We start from the raw sequence: 22024 nt of genomic DNA on the forward strand, positions 1-22024 counted from the left end.
ATATTTATATTTTTGCAAATTTTCAAAACTGCAAAAACCCTAATATGAGGTACAGCTCTAAGCGCCGACCATATTGTGAATTGATGTAAGAAATGCAAAGTCAGCTAAAAGGCACCGAATCTTAAGGGGAAAGGCATTGGTTGGATGGCTGTGCTCTGTAGTGAAGTGTTATAAAGGATATCTACCTGTGAAAAGAAGTGCCTCATCGATGACGACCTCACTCTACAGACTCTAACATTGCTTAAATGACAGCTTAGATAAAAGCTGTAGAGCCTGACTGCCTGACTCTACCTGAGCCCACTGGCACTACTAAATTATATAGCTTTAGGCACTGTCCGTCCAAATGAACCTGATTTTCAAAGCGCCAAACACTACAACTATTAGGAGATGGCAAAGACATACCAAACATATTGCAAAAGAAACATTCAATTATTTCTATTATGGGATACCTTATCAATACTAACCGATTCAATGCATCTTTAAAACCAAACACTATATAACAAATAACTTCAAATCTCTCTCTCTCTTCTTTATTTCTTACTCACTCAATCACTCCTATATATATATATATATATATATATATATATATACTCACTCACTCACTCACTCGATCTTATTTAAAAACTAAATCAATTGCATAGTAGCCAACAATTTCACTTTTGTTTAGTTTTTCACTTAATTTAATACTACTGTATCTGAAAGTTTTATTATTAGTTTTAAAATTTTTATTGATGATCAAAATAAATTATTTTAAAATGAGATTTTGTTGGTAACGCACTTTAAATTACTGTATAATCAATAATAAATAAATTACATACATACACACTGTATACAATATAAAGTTAATTGCAAATAATCTCATAAATTTTAGATATCTTAAAACAGAGATATTAAGTACAGTATATCCATAATAGTTGTAATATATTTACCGATAGTATATTTTTAAAAATATTCTATTATTCATTAAATAAAATATTAATGTAATGTTAATTTATTGAAATAAAATCACAAATATAGGTATAAAATACAATATAAAGTTTGTTACTAAATATATTATATAATATCAAATATTGGAGTTATAAATATATATAATAAATTATAATTATAATCAAAATCAATATTATAAAAAAATTATTTATAAAAATACTATTTTCAAATTTGAGTTATTTTTTGCTTTGAGATCGATTGGCACAAAATGTTGATATGTATTGAATAAAATTACCGGTAAATAAAATTTAGTTGACGATTAAGATCCGATAATTTCTTTATTACCGATATTTATTGTTACCGGTAACCATAAAACATACCATACTTTGAATTATAATACTATTTGTGAGCAGAACTTGATTTTGAAGAAATAGAGTCTGTTTTCATCTTTTTTGTCTTTCTTTCCAAAACTTTTTTAGTCACTGAAGACACACGAAAGCTCTGTTGAGATTTATTCGTAGAATTTGATAAAACAGATGACATACGGAAATGTCGATCGAGAATGTGTTGTCGCGATTGACTAATTAGTGCCATTTGTGCCGATTTGGGATAATTAAAGAATATATCATAAAAGTCATGACAACTGTTCTCTAATTGAATAATCAATCTCTTGTGTAAACTAATATCTTCGGCGGTAATCTTTCTATTCGTTGATAAATTGCGATAAGTGGTCAGCAGTTGTGTCGTCTCTTTGATTGTTTCGATAATTTGTAAAACTTTTTCTGTTTTCATAAGTCTTCGGGTAAGATAACCTTTGACCAGAGCGGGTAAGCGATGTAAGGATTGTTTCGTACGTTCGGATAATCCCTAATAAAATGCCAAAAATAATTGATTATTAAATATGTCTTAAAACTAAAAGTTGTGTGCATTTACTCTAAGAGACTGTATTGAAGACAATTGACTTTCCGATTGAGAATCACTCTTAACACGAATTTTACGTTCAGATGCTGAAGATATCACCGAAATGATTGGTTTTGTGTCAATTGTTTTATTATTAGATAAACAGTTTTGTAAACTAATTTCATAATCACTGATATCTTCAGTTTGTGTTTGCTTTTGTGTAGTTTGTTTCGGTTTGTATGACATTTCAGTGATAATAGTTTTAATTGAATTGGTTTTTGTGGTCATATTTTCCCTAATTGTGCGACACTTAAGACTCAATGTTTGCATTTGTTGTTCAATGCCAATCACTTCCAAGTGGTCGTTCTCCAGTTCCATCAGATATCTCATTAACAGCTGATAACCGGTCAACCGATTTGTGTCCAACCGATCATTTGAGGTCACCATTTGTCTTGTCTGCCACATTGACGACTCGTTTAATGTATTGCTATATAAATTATAAAGAGATGGACGGATTGTCGAGTCAGTGGCGGCCGAAGCGCGCAATGAGTCCAACAGATCGACGGACTGACTGTCAAAAAGAGACGAATCAATCAGCGACTCATTGACTGGCGATGTGACGGGTGTTTCATATATCGAGATGTCTTCACTCGAATCACTTCTTGGATCACTCATAACAGTCAATCAATGGACACGAATGTCATCTCAAGTCTTGATTTGAATGTCAAAACCTAATAGTGTTTTGCATTCAATCAATGAGTCTATGAGTGACTGAGTATTGACTCTCATAACAACTCAATTGATGAGTCACTTAAACTGCATCACTGTTTAAGTTAAATACAACACTAGTCTAATGCATACAAATGATTGGTTGCATTCAATTGACTCATATATTTGACACGTAATTAGTGTTGTGTTGGTGTGCGACAAGTGTTCACAGTTTGGCTCAATTTGTAAATTGTTTATTCAAATGGTAATTATGTTTACATTTAATTATATTGACAGTCATTGACGATAATAGTCATATCGGGTGTCATACTAATGGTCAGTAATGGTCAGGTGTGTGGCACCGGTATGTGTAGTGTGTGTGTTGAGTGTCGGTGTGTGTGTTGAGTGTGTTATGTATTATATGTTATATTGAATGCCTTTGTTTGTTAAGTGACGCGCATTTCATTCATTGAATTCAATGTAATTTCAATGCATTTTCAATGCAATCAAATGTAAAATGCATTTCATTTTGCATTTACACAACATTTGAGTCAATCAATGACTAAACGTTTGATTTAATTTTTTGCTTAATTTTCATTTAATTAATAATGATTTCATTAATTATTTGAATGCTATTAACTGTTAATTAACCAAAAATATTGTTGTCTTTAATAAGGTTTGGCTTTTTTGTACATAACTGACAACAAAGTGTTGGCATTTGATTGTAAATAAATCGAGAGATCAGTGTATTTCTATTAACGAAGACATCGTCTAAATAAGTGATTTGGTATCAAATCAAACCATGACTTCAATTATCGGAAGTGTTACGGCCGCTGGTGGTCAACAGCGGCGGCAAAATAAAGACAAAAAAAGTCAATCAAATAAAAGCAATCATGTGGTCAACAGTACCGCCTCTAATGATAATAATCAGAGTAACCATACTTCTGATAAACAAAAAGTTGATCACAAATTACAGGTATTTATTGAATTAATGTTATTTTATTATAAGATTTTATTAATGTTTTAATTTTTATTAATTTAATAGCCAACGGCAGAACAGATCCGTATAGCAAATCTGATGAATGACAAGATGGATGACAACGATATTAAGGCCAAAATTGATCAAATAGTTGAGTTGACGGGTGCTTCACGTGATGACGCTGTGGTAGCACTTCATGACTGCGATAACGATGTCTCCAAAGCAGTTGATATGATACTAGAAGGCGATAGTCTCGACACTGAGTGGCGATCGACCGGCAAAAAGAAGAAACCTCCCAAAAGTGCAGCCAATTCCGCAAATGATGAAAATCATAAGCCAGACCACAGTCGTGATAATAAATCGGACAACAGAGACGCCAAGCAATCGAACAATCGATCAGAAAGTAAATCCAATCGAGTCGGTGGTGGTCGCGGAGGAGGACCTCCGAGATTACAGAAAGCTTTGGCATTCAAAGGTCAACGAGGAAGACCGGGATTTAAGGAAAACAGAAATTCTGGTGATAGACAACCATCGGATGACCAAAGTATCGGTGTGTTTAATAGTTCACAACAACCAACAAATAGGTCTTTATCAGACATGTCTGCGCCTCCTAAACGAAATGAAAGGAGAGGTCGTGGACGCGGTTCAGGTCGGGGAGGCGGCAATAGAGGAGCTTTCAGTGGTTCAGGTCGGGGGTCACGTACCTTTCAAAACCGTGGTTTACAGGGCAACGATGGATTTCCTAACTCCATAGACACGTGGACCAATAGTACCGCTGATGAAACGTCAAATAAAGCCAATTTAACTGTTAATACAATGACTGTCGGCAACTGGTCTGACATTGCGACTAATGAAGACTGGAGTGAAGAGGATTGGGATCCAAATGTAAGTCATTTTGCTATTACCGGCATATCTTATGTTATCTATAATAAATTTTTCATTGACTTGTATAGCACATGGAGACCAAAGTGTTTACTCCGAGCACTAAGATATCTGAAAAGGAAGAGATAGAAGTGAGAGACAAAATGTCATCGAAATTGTCTCAAAACAACCAAAATCCTAATTTAACGCAATTTATGCCGAAATCAAGCGTTGATTCTAATCAACAATCAATGAGTTCATTATTATCGGCAAACATATCGCGTAATGCGAACGTAGCCGCCGGTCAAACACTTCTTCAGCAAATACAACAGTCAAATGCTGGTCAAACATCATCTTTGAATCAGTTCTCACATTATAATAAACAGGCGACTGAAAGCATAAAATCACTCGTTGGACTGACTTCTTCATCTAATTACAACAATAATAATTCTGATTTATTGTCCACTAATGAACGGGATTTAGATTCACTGACTAACCCTCAAAACATTTCTATGACCAATAAGACGGCGCGAATAAAACAAACGAGACCTTCAAAAATACCAGAATCAGCTGTCGAGATGCCATCAAACGATACTATTGCCGCATTGGGTGTCCATTTTGGAAGTCTTGAGTTTGGTTCCGATAGTAACCAGTTTTCATTGAGTTCTGATACTAACGCCGTATTCCAAGAAGCAGTCAGTCATGTGAATAAACAGAAAAAGTCCGAAACTAATTCACTGTCGAGCAGTTCCATCTTAACACAGTCTACTGATAATACATACCGACCCTCCAACACAAATATCAACGATTCCGCCAATAAAGTGGTTTCTTCTTCAATCATACAGAACTCAGTGCTCGGACATCAATCACTTACTGGCGATACACTACTTGATCACAACAAGTCAAGTGTTGGACAGTATGCGCACAAAGTACTCGACCGAACCAACAAATCTGATTATTCCTCTGTTTCGCCGCAACAGACCGTTAGCTCGACAGACATTACCTCAAATTATAAGACCACATATTCATCAGATAATACCTATAACTCAAGCTATTCAACGACCAGTTCTTCAACTTATCCCTACACAAACAGTCAATCTTATGGCAATTATTCAACAAACTTCTCTGGTACAGCAATTGGCAATACATCCAATAGTTCCAATCAAAAGTTAAGAGATATGGATACGAATCCACAACAAAAACAATATGATGTGACCAACAATTCTGTCGGTAGTTTAGGAATGATTAATTCTACGGTTACCACAAATGTCTTGAAAAATACATTGTCTGCGAGTAAGTCTTTTAATTTTGTTAATATTGATAAAGTAATGAAATAATAATTATAATTATTTATAGCTGGAAAAGGTGTCCATAATGTTCCTCCCGGTGTTGCCGCTACTCCTGTGTTAAGTACTCCTTATATTGTTCAGAACACAGGAGTTCCTATTTATCCGATGGGTATTCCTTATGACTTACAATTTCAACCGACGGCTCGCGAACACAATTTTGGTCCGTACGGCACACAAGGTATAGGATTTGATTTAAAAAAATTGAAAGAATATTATAATATATAGTTTATTCCTATATTGTGATATAGATGTGAAGTACGGTCGCGGATCTGAAAATGAAGTAATACCGGTATCGACGAGTCAAACGGGCGTTTCACACAATCAGACGTTTGTTAACACTTTTCCACCGGGATATGGGTTTTATTTAGCGCCTGGCATTAATATGATGCCCGCACAGAGCATTTATCCCACTGCCGGTCCCCTTTATCCTGTGGCTCAACATCAGGGTACCGGCTCAGGTGGCAATGCTTTTGCTAAGGCTAGCACTACATATGGATCTCATTCTTACAATTCTGGATACGATTCCATTTCAGGTGTGGCTCAAAACCAGGATTATGTTAAACAAAGTTATCCACAATCAGTGCAACAACACAACAAAGGCATGAGTGGTTCCAATGCATCGGACTTGACCTCTGGAAATACATCTATTTATGGCAAATCACATTCGCAAATAAATAAAGTATTACTTAATTATTATTAATTTATATAATAATTATAATAAAATGTATATATTTACAGAGTTATGATAAACAGGGCTTTCAAACGGCAACCCCTGCCTTCAATCTGACAGCCGGAACACAATCAGCGGGCAATATGTCGTCGACATACGGCGCTCCCTATGTGTTACCTCATTCACAACAAGCCATGTCTTTACACACTATGTCATCGCTTCAAAACGATGTCTCGCAGACAAGTGGGCCGGGAGTTGCAGGACAGAGATCTATATCTCAGTCTCACAAAAATTCGGGAACAGGAGCTAACAATTATAAATATAACTGGAGTTAAATGTATTAACTAATGACAACAATCCAACATTATATATAATGAATGCATCACTTATTATATATTTTAATGTATATTATTATGAAAATGCTTTGAATGTTTTGTTTATGAATCAATTAGTTTTTCAATAATGAAATGCTATCCTATTATTTGTATTATTAATAATATTGTACTAAATTTATGTTATATTACGATACAATAGCTAAAAGGCTATTCACTTTCACTCATTGATTTGATTCATTAACCATTCAATAAGTTTAACGCTATTAATAATTAAATTGTAGCTAAAAATTCAATAGAATAAGTATATATTATTATTATAATTATTAAATATGTTATCACTTAATATTATTGTGTGTACCCGTAATAATAGTGTAGAAAAATTGTCATTTATTTAAATTGATTTTAAATCAAGTATTTTGTGAAAACACAAAATGGGTTGTTTTAATAATTCAATGAAATTCTATATATTATTAATTGCCATTTTATTTAAATTTTATTAAATGCATTATTAATGCCGTTTAAATGGCCACTAAACAAATGAAATTGTTTTTAATTTTTAAGATATATAAAACTATACTGTACTATACATATATATACTATTACCTGTATATATTGTACTGTATATTATACTAAATTTGCATTAATAATAATAATTATTTACATAAAAAAGATTATAATTGTCAACATTAGAAAAGATTATTTTTTCAAAGCAAAAGATTGTTTAAATATTTACATTTGTTTACAATGTTTACAAATTGTCTAAAAAATTACATGTTTATTGACAATAAGTTATTGTAATATAAATTTCATAACTTAGATGAAAATTATTTAAAACAATTCATTTGCTGCCAATTTATTTAATGGATATAAAAATTGAAATTTAAATACAAATTCAGTGAAATTTTTTTTATTACATTTGATTACTATTTAATACAACGAAACAGACTTTGGGTTGAATTGATTGTGAAAACATTGTAAAGTCTTAAGTCTTGTATTAACTACTCTTAGTTTATTTTTCTCCTTCTTTGGCCAATTCGGCGGCTCTCTTGTGTGCGGCTTCGACGGCTGCGGCCACACCTGAAGCACAATCAGCTTTGTCGAGCACATGGATACCATAGATAGCCGGACCGGCCGGTGAGCACACGTCGTCACGAAGTTCTGTTGGATTCTTTCCCGATTCAAGCAACGACTGCGCTGCCGATTGAACAGTCTTTGCGGCGAACTTTGTGGCCATATCTCTGGAGAGTCCCATTTTGGTGGCGCCGTCAGACATAGCAGCGATGAAATAGTAGCTAAAGGCCAGACCTGCACCACAAACGGCACACGCGGCGTCCATTTGACTTTCGGGTACGAACTCTAATTTTGCCACTTTTGACAGCAATCCTCTGATAGGTTCGGCAATCTTTTTGCTGTCCGGTTCCACATCAACAGCACAGATGCCCAGACCATAAGCCACCGCACAGTTGACGACAATTCTGTGCATTTCTATCAAATACTTCTCCGGATGTTCGGGATTCAGAAGGCATTGACTGATCTCTTTGAGAGTGAAACCCGTGACCAACGAGAGGATGAAGAGTGGTTTCTTCATATTGGGAATGAAATTAGTGGTCAACGGAAAGGGACGTTCGCCGCCCTGTTTGTAACAGTTGCGGATCACTGAGCCGTGCACTGCAATGAAGACAATATTGCAGCCATATTTGGCAAAGATATCCAAATTTCTTTTGGTTATATGAAGGCCTGAATACTGTTGTTTGAGTCGTTCCAAGTTTTTGGTGGTCGGAGCGGCCACATGAAGACGACTGGCCTCTATTTTGCCGTAATTGACAAAACCATTGAGCAATGATTCGGTCATTCTTCCGGCACCGATGAACCCAATCTTTGCAGTCGCGATGTCCACATTCATCGACTTCTTTGAGTGTTTACTCATTTTTCACTTGTGATTTGATTTTAAAAAATGCAGAAAATATGGACAAAACTCGAGGAATAATTACTTCTTCTAATAATTTGCAAAACAGTTTTGATTGTAATAATGAATATTTAAAATTGAATTTTAAATTTTTGTCAGTAAATCACGAGAACAATAATTTTATTTTTTTTAAATATTTAAAGTGTAATAATACATGATTTTTTAAATTAACCGTTAATTAAATAATACAATTAATAATTTAATTATTATTTAAAAATTACTATTTTTATAAACGCGCTAAAAATTTATATAATTTTAATATAATAGACAGTATTGTGTAACAAACTATTACCGATAACTGTAATATTATTAACTACTAGTGTAAACAATTAATTATTTTTAAATTATTTACTTAAAATTTAATTGATTAATGCTTAATAATAAATCATTATTTTTAAAGTTATAAACTCAATGATAAAACTTTAAAGTATCAATTAATTAACTTTAATCTAAATATTTATTAATAAATGTTTCAAACAAATAGGTTTTAAAGACATTTTGTTTAAACACTAGATTTATTCAAATTTTATGAAGAAAATAATTTTAAAATCTTATAAATAGTATCTTATAGATATGAATTTATAAATTATATGTTTAGATAATCAATTAAAAATATATTCAAATATGATATGAAATAAATAACTTTATATTTGACGCCAAAATTGAATATGAAATTGAAATTTAAATGAAAAATGTTTTGCAAAACATCTAAACTAATAATGTTTTTAATTTAACTTTAAAACTATTGTCTGATTAAACTATTATCCGATGAAATGTTGTTTAAATTATGTCCGAAATATCTTCGGATATCATTCAATATTCGGACAGTCATTCATCAATCATTAAATCACTTTTCAGACCAAAAAAATGATCCAAAGATGGATCCAATTAGCAAAATAACGGCCAAAGAGAAGACTGTTTGCAATGATTTTATTACCAAACTTTTTAGTACAAAGTATTTGATAGTGTCTTGTGTTTGACCACTCTTTTAGATAGATCTCAAGTGTTATACACCAGATGTGGTCCGCAACTTCTGTATCATCGCTCACATCGATCACGGGAAGACCACTTTATCCGACCGATTGCTTGAAGTGACCAAAACTATACCGAAAGAGTTAAATGCAAAACAATATTTGGATAAATTGGATGTCGAGAGGGAAAGGGGTATCACTGTTAAGGCACAGACCTGTTCAATGGTGTGGCACTACAACAACACTTCATATTTGTTGAATTTGATTGACACTCCGGTAATGTGTTTTCGGTAAATGATAGTCATTATAACAGTATGTCCTTAAGGGTCACGTGGACTTCAGTTATGAAGTTTGGCGATCAGTGGCCGCCTGTGAAGGAGCTGTCATTTTGGTGGACGCCAACAGTGGAGTACAGGCACAGACAATCTCACACTTCAATTACGCCCTCCTATCAGAACTGACTTTAATACCTGTTCTCAATAAAGTTGATCTGAAGAATGCTGATCCAGATTCAGTGACACAACAGATGAACAAACTGTTTGATATTAATAGTAGTGATATATTGAAAGTATCTGCAAAACTGGGAACAGGTGTCGAGCAACTACTCAATGAAGTAATTTCAAGAATTCCGGCGCCAAAGGCCAACACAAATGGTCCGCTAAGAGCTCTTATCTTTGATTTATGGCATCAAAAGTTTAGAGGAATTATTTTACTTATTAGAGTCATAGACGGGTGTCTTAGAGTTGGAGATAATATCACAATATCTTCAAATCAAAAAGTATATGCCATAAGAAAAATTGGTATTTTACACCCAAATGAAGTGTCTACTGATTGTCTCTATAGTGGACAGGTAGGTGTTATTGAGGCCAATATTCAGGATCACACAGATGTCAATGTCGGAGATATTATACAGCAAAGTAGTGCCGATAATATTACAAACAATAACTCTGTATGTGTGACACAAATTCAAAAGGCAATACCTATGGTGTTTGCCAGTGTCTACCCATGCGAACGGTCAGCTTATAATGATATGGCCCGAGCTATTGATAAGTTAATACTTAATGATAATGGGGTCGATATACAGAAAGAGTCGCACCCGGCGTTAGGCAATGGGTTTCGGTAATGATTGTAATTGAATTATATATCGATTTAAAGTTTTTATTTTTTTTTATTAGATTAGGTTTTCTCGGTTTACTTCATATGGAAGTCTTTTGTCAACGACTTGATGATGAGTTAGTCTTATTAATTATTTTTAATATCTATTATTATTATTATTATTATCTAAAAATCTAATTCTAAATATTAGATTTGATGCACAGGTAGTAATCACAGCTCCCAGTGTTCCTTATAAAGGTTTGGCTAAATGTTTTTTTAAACTGAATTTAAATATCTAATATTAGCGTAATTTAATAGTTAAAATAAGGGGAGAAAAAAACATTAAGATTTTTGGTGCCGAAGAACTCGTTATAACTAATGCATCCAAATTACCAGATGTTAACATAATTAGCGAATATTATGAACCGATGACTACCGGGACTATCATAACACCCGACCAATACTTAAATGTTGTTAATAATCTATGTCTCGATAGACGTGGCGTACAATTAAACTCCTATTATATCGATAACAGTCGGCTTTTAATTCAATATCGATTTCCTTTGAGTGAAATTATTGTTGACTTTTACGACGTTTTAAAGTCAGTCACATCGGGTTACGCCTCATTTGATTACGAGGACAGTGGCTATGAAAGTACTAAATTAGTTAAACTCGATATATTGCTTAATGATAAACGAGTCGATGAACTGTCAACTTTGGTTAACACCATTAAAGCCCGATCTGTTGGTAGAAGTATGTGTACCAAACTTAAGGATCATTTGCAGAAACAACAATTTAAAATTAAGATTCAAGCGGTCATCGGAAATAAGATCATCGCTCGAGAGGACGTCAAAGCCTTCAGAAAGGGTTAGTTTTTAAAAAATATATTTCACAATAATTACCTAATTTTTCCATTGTTTGATCAGATGTTACACAACATCTTTACGGAGGCGATGATACCCGAAGACAGAAGTTATTGAAACGACAGGCAGAGGGAAAGGCACGACTCAAAAGAGTTGGTAATATTGAGATCAGTACCGATACTTTTATCAATGTTTTTAAAAGATAGTATACTTTTAAATCAAGTCGTTTATATTGTAATATTTTTTTAGAAATAAAAATAGCAGATAATCAATAAATATTTATTATAAATATAATATCATTTAAATACAATAATATAATACTTTAAATGACACTTTTTTATGAAACACTCCGTAAGGCATGCATTAATTAATTGGCTTTACATTTGTTTGAATCAATCAATTATTAACGTACAGTATATATATATAAGTAAATTGGATTAAATTAGTTAACTAATTGATTTATCTATCAATTAGTTAAACAAAACTTATAAAAATTAAATAAAACATCTCTTGAATAATATCTAGTTATTTGACAAATGAATTTAGTCTCGAAATAAATAATTTTAAAAATTGAGACAAAAGTGAAGTATTGAGTGAATTAAATAAGAGTTAAATCGAGAAATTAGTTACGCTTTAGTTTACAAACAGAACTCATGGCAACCGACAAGTATTTATCGATAAGTCCTCTGTGTTTGAGTCCCGGAAAGAGCGCCACAAATACGACCAATAGATAAGTGAGCAGAAGATTGTGGACAACATTACCGATCCAACTGACACTCAATAGAGTAGACAACAGAACCGCATAATAGAGCTTCGGGTTAGAGTTCTTCGTGTTTTGCCATTGACTATAAGCTTTGATTACAACAGTCCAGTTGTTGACCAACTCTGTGCATATCGTCTCAAATTTTGCCTCATCTGATGCACTCCTTTGACATAAAAATTTAGATAATCGTTCAATAATTGAATTAATAGACTAAAGAAAATAATTTGTTTTAAACATACCATTTGTTTGGATTAAATAGACTGTGATTGACAATCGGCAGTCCGTAATCCATAACTGTGGCCACGATTCCTATGACTGACAATGTGGTCAATATAGATGTATCCAAATACCAAATAAGACTAAATGAGTGACAATTAATAAAAACGTCAATCAAATCATTTGTCATATTATAATCATTACTAACAGAAATATTGTTGAGACAACACTTGCGATGGCCAGCGGATAGATGTCTGACGCCTCCCATATAAGTATTGAATACAACTTAACCACCAAATGCTTCCAGTCTTTCAAATGGTTCTTCAATTGGTTCTTCGCAAACAAAACAAAGCGATTGTCAAACAAAACTAATTTAACAATCAAACGATTAGTTGCATTATATTTCATACCTGAATCACAGTATCGCCAGAACTACGGCTATCGGTAGAGTCGGCCATCACTTGTTAATCGGTGGTAATAGTGATCACACAAATCAATAACACAATTAACAGACAAATTGAGTCTTAATTTAGTTATCAATTGATTTTGAAATACGAGACAAACAGTTAAAACTATTAATGCATTCAATGATTGAATCAATACATCAATGCATTCATTCATTCGACCTTCACTTCACTTCACTGTTCAAAACATTCAAAACCAAACATCCAATCGAATGACTCATATGTTTGTCAAATCTCCGCCCAAAATGTGTCAGCAATTCCTATGTTTCTATCATTTGATTTTCGAATAGAATTATAAATGTATTATAATTTATAAATAAATAATAGTTTTTCAAAACGAATGTCTCATTACTTGTGCTCACATTTGGGTCACTTTGGGGTCAACTGTGAGTCATATAAATTGCATTCAATTATTGTGTGATTAGTGTTTGCATTGAATTTTCAATTGTTTTTGTGATTAAAACTCATGACTATTACTATAGGTATTACTAATACAATGTTTTGTTTGTGTTTTTGTTTGTCAAAGCAATCAATTAATCAATCAATCAATCAATCAATCAATCAATCAATCAATCAATTGCTAACAACTGTTAGTCCATCTAATCCCTGTCCATCAGTACTCATAACTTATACATCAATTGTCATCTACTGTAGTGTCACTACCAGTGCTATTGAGAGGTGAGACTAAATGTTTTGTATTGTCTTATATTATGATAAATAATAGAAAGTTTGTATTTAATTGAATTGAATGAATCATTTTCTGACAATTGTTTTGTTGTTAATGAATAAGCATTTGATTGAAGAGTCGTTTATATGGTTAACGTCACCATTAGATCCTATAGTTGTCTATAAGTTTGTCATTGTTTTGTCCAAACATGTGTTGATGTCTTTGATTGTAATTAATTGTAATATAAAGCTATATATCATATAAAATACAATACAATTTGAGTACAATATTAATACTATTACTCAATGAAAATATATTAAAACAGTGAAGACATTGAAGACATGCGCCAAATGTTATAAGCATTGCGTGAATAAAACAGTTGTCCTTTTCGTGTCATTTCTTCTTTTTATTTATTGATTAATATATCCATAAATTCTTGGATTTTATTAAATTCTTGACATTCTTTACATGAATCGACAAATTCTTGTATTTAATTAAATTTCAAACAATTTTTCATTTGATATCGTTTTTCTTATCATATATAATAAGTGATCGCAAGTGTAGTAATCAGACATTTTGTTTGTCATATCATATATTTCTTGAAGAATATTGTTGTCAAAGATGTCCGACGATATGTCTATACTGATTGGTGTCAGTGATTTGGCATCAGTTTTATTACAATGTTTTATATTAATATTAATGGGTTATATGTCGTGTCGTTTAGAGTTAACGGCTGTATCGGAGTCGGGTCTGAGCTCTTTTGTTACTTACTTTGCATTACCGGCCCTTATATTTAAGTCATTGTCCACTTCAGATCTCTCAGACATAAACTGGTATTTTGTGATCAGTATTTTAATATCAAAAACTGTGATCTTTGTATTGGTTGTCATCATAACAGCTGTTTTAACAAAACCATTAAATCTGACCAAATCTGGTCTCTTCGGCATATTTTCGACACAAAGCAATGACTTTGCTTTAGGATATCCACTGTTGACTTCATTGTATGGCAAAACTCATCCACAATTTGCTGGATATCTCTATGTTTTAGCACCGATTCAATTGGTTTTTCTCAATCCATTGGGTCTTATTATTATTGAAATCGATAAACAATTACGAAGACAGAGATTACAAATTAATAACTTTATGAATATATTGATTAATGTAATGAAACAAATTGTGAAAAATCCCATAATATTAATGACTACTTTGGGAATCGTATGGAACATAACATTTGGTAATAAACTACCGGATCTATTGATACCACTATTAGATGTGATGTCCAACGCGTTTTCAGCGACAGCACTGTTTTTATTGGGCACTCAATTAGTGGGAAAATTAAAGATATTTACCTCTTCATCTTATATACTATTGGTATCATTAGTATTGGTGATGACAAAGATTTTGATTTTACCACTTCTTAATCGAGTTATTATTCAAAATATAATGGATTCACACGACAACCAAACATCAGAATTAAGTAATTTTGGGTTTCTTTACGGAACATTTCCATCAGCGCCAACAGCTTTTCTGTTTGCACTACAATATGATTCAGGCATACCATCGACAATACTATCTGCCGGAATGGTTATGTCTACCGTTTTATCGGCGCCACTAATGTTTGTTTCGGCAAATATGATCAGAATGTCAGCCAATGCAAGCTTACCGTACACTGCATTTCACAGTGATTTGGGACAAACCATGACTTATTCAGGACTTGTCAGTGCTTTTTGCTTATTATGGACTATATTTGTATTAATTTGCGGTAAGAAATGGCAGAGTCTTACCCATCGGTGCACTATTGCATTAGCCATTTCACAGCTTATGATTGCCATTGGAGGCTATTTATGGCAATATATGGATAACTCGACTTCAATCCAACATTTTTATCTAATTTATTATTTACAATACGTGTTTGCAGTCGGAGGAGTATTATCAGCCAGAGTTTGGACAGCAATGCTATCGATTACATTAGCATTACTTTATTGGAAGAGCTTATGTTATGTGATTAAAATTCACACAATTATGTCATATATGGCAGCAATTGTAACAGTGATATTAGTTTTAATGGTTATATATATACCTAATTTATCAAATAGTAAGACAATTGATCCAAATTTTGAATTTGGCAAAAGTCAAGCTTATATTTCTGTATTACTCTTAATTTGTTGTCTTATCATAACAATTGTCGGACTTATTACTCAACAACATTTAAAAAGCAAGTTATTATACAATTCATTGAATCTTAATTCTGAAGATTTCGAGTTTGAAACCCAAGAATCTGAACATCAAGTGACCAACGATACCGACTATTTGATTCAAACACCAAATTTAAGACGAGGGGGAGGAGGAAGGGTTCGCACGTTTTCTAATCCAGTTATGGGTTCTTCTAATTCACAAAATGATAATGAATTGGTAGAAGTGGAAGACCTATTGGAATCGGTTATTACAACTAAAGAGTTTTGTCAAAATGCCAACTGTTCGGAGACACGAAGGAAAAGCTGTATTTCAAATATTCGCAAATATCGTCAACACGTGGATGAAGCCAATGAAGTGACGCCATTGTTAACAAATTCACGAAATGATGACATTATTAACGAAAATGTATTACAATTTCATCAATTGTCTCAACATATATTTCTTTTGTTAACATTATTACCGTCGATGTTAATTGGATTAACTGTTTCAATGGGAAAACTTATTACTGAAAGACCAACCGGAATATTCATTGAACTTGAATTTCTGGATATTTTATTAAATTACGGACAGGGAGTCATCACTTTCCTTATATTCGGTTTAGAAATGAGTCCTGTATTTCATCGGATAAATATACTGTTTAGACACCAATCCTATACATGTAATTCATCGATATTGTTGCCGCCGTTAGAGTCAATTAAATCTGAAACAAAAGAGATATGCAATCAATTCAATATCTTTCATAAGTATAACTGTATTAATGATCTGGTTTTTGAACATAAAGTTAATGAAATAAGTTATCGAGTGTTTCGCGGCAATGAATTAGTCGATTGGCTGATAAGGGCCGGCATTTCAAGACAACGTACTGATGCTGAAGCATACGGAAGGCATTTATTAATTGGAAGAGTTATTAGACATTTCAACGATTGTCAGCATTTTCATGACAAGACTTATTTTTATAGATTCAATTTAATAGACTCATAAATTGTTTGCATTTTTCATGACATTTGTGATTAATTTTAAGTTCAAATAAATTTAACTATATTTTATTCTGGTCAAAATGATTTTATTTTGATATAATTTTATTATATTTGTTAACTAAACAAAATTTTATAAAGATGACAATTAATAAAGCTTGTATTTAATGTTATTCAATTATATGATACTGTATTTATTTACTATAAAAACTAAAATATTTTGTTAATTTCATTAGGTATTGATAATGGAGACCGATTTGGTTGAAACTAAAGATAATGTTAATGATGACAATGAAAAAATCAATTATGTGTGTAAACGTTTATATTATGAAATAATATTATAGATTATTATTGATTAATTGATAATTAAGACAATTTACACCACAGTTGGGTGACAATCATAACGGCATACTCTTTGAAATGTCTGATTTACCGAAAATGAAAGAAATTGAATTTCCCGATGACTTCTTTGAAGTAACTAAAGATGATATGGTTTATGTTCTCAATGATCTACAAAAACAACAGTAAGTATTGTCTAAATATTGTTTATAATTAAATCAATCGTTGATTTATTTATACTTTAAAGACAGGAAAATAGACATAAAATGTTTGAAACAAAGCAAATGAGAGAAAAGAGAGAAAGAGAGCGAATGCTAAGATATAAGTCAGTTGTGGTTCGCATTTGTTTTCCAAACGACAAACTTGTATATCAGGCTATCTTTAAACCCGACGATACAGTGGCCAGTGTTTTGAAAATTGCCTCAAATTATGTAAAAACAAATAATTTTTATTTATTCACTACTCCTCCTAAATGTCGACTTAAAGCCGAGTCAACACTATATAGTTGTGGCTTAGTTCCGGCGGCACTCATTCACTTTGGATCAGATTCCAGCACTTTAGTCATTAAAGAAGAATTCAAGAATCGTATTACATCTTACAAATTGGCGGCAAAGTTGGCTAAAGATTCACGAACTGACTCTAAAACAACAAACTCTTTAACAATGAGTAAAACAGAAGAATCCTTACAAAAGAATGATTGTCTTAAGTCTAAGATAACAGAAAAGATGTCAGTTTCGGGTCAAAGTCAACAAAAGATTCCAAAATGGTTTAAACCAAACAAATAATTGTTATATATTTTAATACTTAATAATAAATTTTAATAAATATAATATAAATACAAAATCTAATTGGCTTTTGGTTTGAAGTGTTGATAATAACTTTTAGTGAAGTCTATCATAACATCTTGAGTGCATTCGGGTAGTTCTGAAGTGAACAAACCGGGAGAACCGCTATATATAGCAAAAGCGGGAACAACTGTCCCCTGAGGCAGCACTGTATTGTCAGCTATAAGACAACAGTCCTTCAATACACAGTGTCTGCCAATAACACAATTTTTGCCGATATATACATATGAGCCGATAGACGCCGCGTTGACAATCGTGTCCTCTCCTATGTATACGTTGTCGCCGATAGTCATCGGAAGAAATGCCACACTATTTTAGAGACAATAAGTTAAATAATTTATTAAATAAATACAATTTGTGACAAACCCTTTGGTAAACTTCTTGAATGGCGGTCTAATGACAGCACCGGTGCATACAATACAATGTCTACCGATCTTAACATTAGCCAAATCGCCGCGTATTATACATTCACACTGAATGATAGTCTTTCCCATTAACATAATGTTTTGACTGCCGCACAGTACTGACCGACGGCACACCTTATTGCCCGAAGCCGTCTCAATGTACTCCATCTGATTGTACCACATGTCAGACAACTCCATCCTTTAGACCAAAGATGACAACAAATGACAACAAATGACAACAAATGACAACAAATGACAACAAATGACAACAAATGACAACAAATGACAACAACAACAATGCATACAATATATCATACATTTGTCAACAAAAACACATCAACTGTTGTATGAGTCATACATATAGCATATGACACACCATTTGTCTGCTTTTATCACACAAACAATATAACAAAACTAATGCATAAATTTGATTGTTTAGTAAATTAATTGATTATTTTTAATTAAAACAAATTTATTTCAATTTAAATCAAATTTGTATTTATAATAATTACATATATATTGTAACGTTATATATGTATAGTATATATAATGTTATTGTTTTGACTGTAATGACAATCAATCGATTGATCCAATTGTAAGTCAAGGCTGACTCTGACGCACACATTAGTGATGTGTTAACGCAATACTTATGTTTACATTCGACATATGCTTCAATACATTGCAATAATATCACACTTTAACCGATCCGACCATTGATTAGATGAGATAAATATAAAAGCATTGAAAATAAATAATTATATTTATATTTTCAAAACATAAATCTATTGAAATCTAAACTTTATTGAATAAAATTTAGACAAATACTACAAATATAATGTATTTATAAGCGTTTGGAGTATTATAACTCTGACCCAAACCGAACCCGTTATGTGTTTATAGTCTAGTATTTGGTTTTTATATTGTTTTGGTGTACAACTGAATGACAACATTATTAGGCTTTTTGTTGTATACAATGTTTAGTATATTATGTGTTATACAGTACTGTATATACAGTATTGACGAATAGAATTAATGTTATAAACACTGTAAACACTATAACACTATAAACACAACATATTTGTTGTGGTTTTTTACAAACAATTGCTTTGCCATCAAAACAAAGACAACAACTGTTTGTATATTGATTTGTTGGTGACATTAATTGGTGACAATTTGATAACACATTTGGTCACTGATATAACAATCAATAGTCTAATTTAGTCCATATTAACGGTTAAAGTAAATGTAAACCTAGTTTTTGTTATAAACATTACTATTGATTGATATCTTATCAATGGATTCACTTCGTGAACAAGTGATGATCAATCAGTTTGTTTTGGCCGCCGGCTGTGCCCGCGATCAGGCCATACAATTACTTCAGAAGACGCACTGGCAGTTTGAGGTATGGCCTCATAATCATATCATATGTCAACCATTGTCTAAATACTAAAAATTTTGTTGTCTATTCCTCGATGTCTTAGACGGCTTTAAGTATGTTCTTCCAGGAGTCCAATGCCTGTCATTCAAACCCTCATTTCAATGCTGTGAGTATTATCTTAATTAATACCAATTGTTTTAAATTATGCTATAAATAATTTGTCATTTGTTTATTGATTTTGTGGTGACTTTATTATAATTTAATTTTTTATTTTCATTTTCCTTTATCTTTCATTAATAAGTTATTTGAATCAAATTTAACGCATATTTTTTATTTAATATAAATTATTAAAAGTAATATCTAATAATAATTTATTACAATATAGTGACTGTAATGAATGTACTATACATTCAATGTTTATTGAATTTATTGATTATCCTTGAAATGGTTGAACACTAGATCTTAACGTTTGCTAAGCCATAACAAAAATAAATGCATTTTAGTTATGCCTTTAAAACATTGTATGCTTTTTATAACTTATACATTGACTACTGTTGTATTTGAAATGTTTATATAATTTACACGAAACCATAATTTTATTATAAATTAAAATTCAATGTAAATAACTTATTGAAGTGAACCGATACCATACAATCTATAGTATAAATATTGTATAAACTAATGTACTGTATGTGTACTACACAGTGTATGTCATATTTTTAATAACAATTTCTTTAGTAATATTAATATCGCAAATGAAACTTATGTTTTATATGAGTTGTAAATTAATACACAGGTAGTTATCATTTATAAAACTCAGTTAATGAGTCTTATCTTATATGAGATTATTTAAATACAAGCATTTATAAGGTTTTAATATAATAATACTTATTGTTATTATTATTATGATATTATTTTTTATACTAAATTATGAGTTTATTAGTAAATAAGGTTAACGACCACCAGAACTAGTGTTTATTTATTTATTTGTTTATATTATATGTTTCAATATATTAAGCAATCAAAGCATTGGACAGATATTACAAAAGTCTTAAAACTGGATTTAATGTATAGATCAGTGTTTATGATGAGTATATTATATACTCTAATATACTATATATATATATATATATATACAACAGTTGCAAACAACCAGTTATATACAGTATTATTAATATTAATTTTTGAAACATAAATTTATTATTACATTACAAATGACCTCAAAATTGTTATAAATTTCTGAACTTTTGATTAAATTATAATATTTATATAAAATTATATTATTGTTTTTTTTTTGTTGATAAAAATGAGATGACATTTGTTATTGATTACACAGATGTGTACTCCTGCCAACACCCCGGCCACTCCACCCAACTTTCCCGAAACATTACTGGCCTTTTCAAAAATGTCAACAACAGCTGAGAACAAAGGACTGAGAGAGAGGTCCAACTCGTGTTCAAACAACCCATTGATTTACACTCAACCAAATCTAATGCCAACTAATAATAATATAATGAATAGTAGAGTACAACTCCATCACAACCACAATCATAATCATAACTTACAGCACATGAATGCTGGCAATCGAGTACTTAACGCAACCGCTGGACAAACACCAAACCAGCGATAAAGTGTCCGATCGTTGATTTGATTCAATTTTTATTTCATAATTGATTTAATTTCGTAAATTGTTTTGTCATAAATTCATATATAAATTGGAAAATAAATAAATTAAATGACTTAAAAACGCACATCACTTTCAAATAGTGGTTTGTACTCAAATATATGATAAAACTATAAATTATATTAACATAATTTTAAATGACATGTATATCATATATGATCTATTGTAACAAATATTCTTACATTTTTCTGTCGAATTCTCGATTAAGACAGTATTTTTTAAAACTAATTATATATTAAAAATTATTATCAAATTATATTATATACACATAAATTATTATATATACATATATATTAGATTTAATGTTATAATATTATTAATTATAGGAAACAAATTTAAAAAAAATAAAAGTGTCTAATATTTTAAAAATATAATGATTTTCGGGAAAATAAGTTCACAAATTAGTGCATATTTTTTTAATCGGATAACTACTTTTACGACCATATCTTATATTTTACTATCAAACAAAG

The 22024-nt window shown here is 31.6% G+C and overlaps 9 protein-coding genes across 10 annotated transcripts; 5 read left to right on the forward strand and 4 right to left on the reverse strand.

The window, feature by feature from the left end:
* Positions 1-1178: 1178 nt before the first annotated feature.
* LOC128958501 (uncharacterized) lies at positions 1179-2607 on the reverse strand. The gene is made up of 2 exons (XM_054304365.1): positions 1861-2607; positions 1179-1794 (listed from the first exon to the last, which is right to left on the reverse strand). Exons 1-2 carry the CDS (start codon positions 2500-2502, stop codon positions 1327-1329), a joined length of 1110 nt encoding a protein of 369 aa, XP_054160340.1. The 5' UTR covers positions 2503-2607; the 3' UTR covers positions 1179-1326.
* Positions 2608-2716: 109 nt separating this feature from the next.
* On the forward strand, positions 2717-6827 carry LOC128958493 (ubiquitin-associated protein 2-like). Of its 2 annotated transcripts, none has more exons than XM_054304355.1 (7): positions 2717-2800; positions 3212-3511; positions 3581-4399; positions 4468-5668; positions 5732-5902; positions 5973-6403; positions 6463-6827. In XM_054304355.1, the coding sequence occupies exons 2-7, from the start codon at positions 3338-3340 to the stop codon at positions 6727-6729; spliced, it is 3063 nt and encodes a 1020-aa protein (XP_054160330.1). In that variant the 5' UTR covers positions 2717-2800; positions 3212-3337; the 3' UTR covers positions 6730-6827. The 2 variants fall into 2 exon arrangements, with proteins under 2 accessions (XP_054160330.1, XP_054160331.1); XM_054304356.1 differs by lacking the exon at positions 2717-2800 and adding an exon at positions 3091-3103.
* A 750-nt stretch (positions 6828-7577) lies between these two features.
* Positions 7578-8791, reverse strand: LOC128958504 (pyrroline-5-carboxylate reductase 3-like). The gene has a single exon (XM_054304369.1). It carries the CDS (start codon positions 8654-8656, stop codon positions 7739-7741), a length of 918 nt encoding a protein of 305 aa, XP_054160344.1. The 5' UTR covers positions 8657-8791; the 3' UTR covers positions 7578-7738.
* Positions 8792-9395: 604 nt separating this feature from the next.
* On the forward strand, positions 9396-11884 carry LOC128958495 (translation factor GUF1 homolog, mitochondrial-like). Its single transcript, XM_054304358.1, has 7 exons — positions 9396-9612; positions 9688-9942; positions 9992-10785; positions 10842-10898; positions 10973-11019; positions 11080-11628; positions 11688-11884. Exons 1-7 carry the CDS (start codon positions 9469-9471, stop codon positions 11828-11830), a joined length of 1989 nt encoding a protein of 662 aa, XP_054160333.1. The 5' UTR covers positions 9396-9468; the 3' UTR covers positions 11831-11884.
* Positions 11885-11910: 26 nt separating this feature from the next.
* Positions 11911-13264, reverse strand: LOC128958509 (ADP-ribosylation factor-like protein 6-interacting protein 1). Its single transcript, XM_054304377.1, has 4 exons — positions 13014-13264; positions 12812-12936; positions 12627-12746; positions 11911-12550 (listed from the first exon to the last, which is right to left on the reverse strand). The coding sequence occupies exons 1-4, from the start codon at positions 13059-13061 to the stop codon at positions 12247-12249; spliced, it is 597 nt and encodes a 198-aa protein (XP_054160352.1). The 5' UTR covers positions 13062-13264; the 3' UTR covers positions 11911-12246.
* A 141-nt stretch (positions 13265-13405) lies between these two features.
* Positions 13406-18076, forward strand: LOC128958508 (tether containing UBX domain for GLUT4-like). The gene is made up of 5 exons (XM_054304376.1): positions 13406-13453; positions 13594-13745; positions 17141-17212; positions 17292-17428; positions 17491-18076. The coding sequence occupies exons 3-5, from the start codon at positions 17150-17152 to the stop codon at positions 18026-18028; spliced, it is 738 nt and encodes a 245-aa protein (XP_054160351.1). The 5' UTR covers positions 13406-13453; positions 13594-13745; positions 17141-17149; the 3' UTR covers positions 18029-18076.
* Positions 14105-16911, forward strand: LOC128957869 (integral membrane protein GPR155-like). The gene has a single exon (XM_054303685.1). It carries the CDS (start codon positions 14356-14358, stop codon positions 16909-16911), a length of 2556 nt encoding a protein of 851 aa, XP_054159660.1. The 5' UTR covers positions 14105-14355.
* LOC128958510 (dynactin subunit 5-like) lies at positions 18057-18831 on the reverse strand. The gene is made up of 2 exons (XM_054304378.1): positions 18455-18831; positions 18057-18397 (listed from the first exon to the last, which is right to left on the reverse strand). The coding sequence occupies exons 1-2, from the start codon at positions 18688-18690 to the stop codon at positions 18088-18090; spliced, it is 546 nt and encodes a 181-aa protein (XP_054160353.1). The 5' UTR covers positions 18691-18831; the 3' UTR covers positions 18057-18087.
* Positions 18832-19449: 618 nt separating this feature from the next.
* On the forward strand, positions 19450-21695 carry LOC128958513 (UBA-like domain-containing protein 2-A). Its single transcript, XM_054304382.1, has 3 exons — positions 19450-19894; positions 19974-20036; positions 21207-21695. The coding sequence occupies exons 1-3, from the start codon at positions 19787-19789 to the stop codon at positions 21498-21500; spliced, it is 465 nt and encodes a 154-aa protein (XP_054160357.1). The 5' UTR covers positions 19450-19786; the 3' UTR covers positions 21501-21695.
* The last annotated feature ends 329 nt before the right edge of the window (positions 21696-22024 follow it).

The sequence above is a fragment of the Oppia nitens genome, unplaced genomic scaffold (assembly GCF_028296485.1).
Source record: "Oppia nitens isolate AA-2021 unplaced genomic scaffold, nextdenovo-longstitch-racon4-pilon3 scaffold3_pilon_pilon_pilon, whole genome shotgun sequence".
Classification (NCBI taxonomy): domain Eukaryota; kingdom Metazoa; phylum Arthropoda; class Arachnida; order Sarcoptiformes; family Oppiidae; genus Oppia; species Oppia nitens.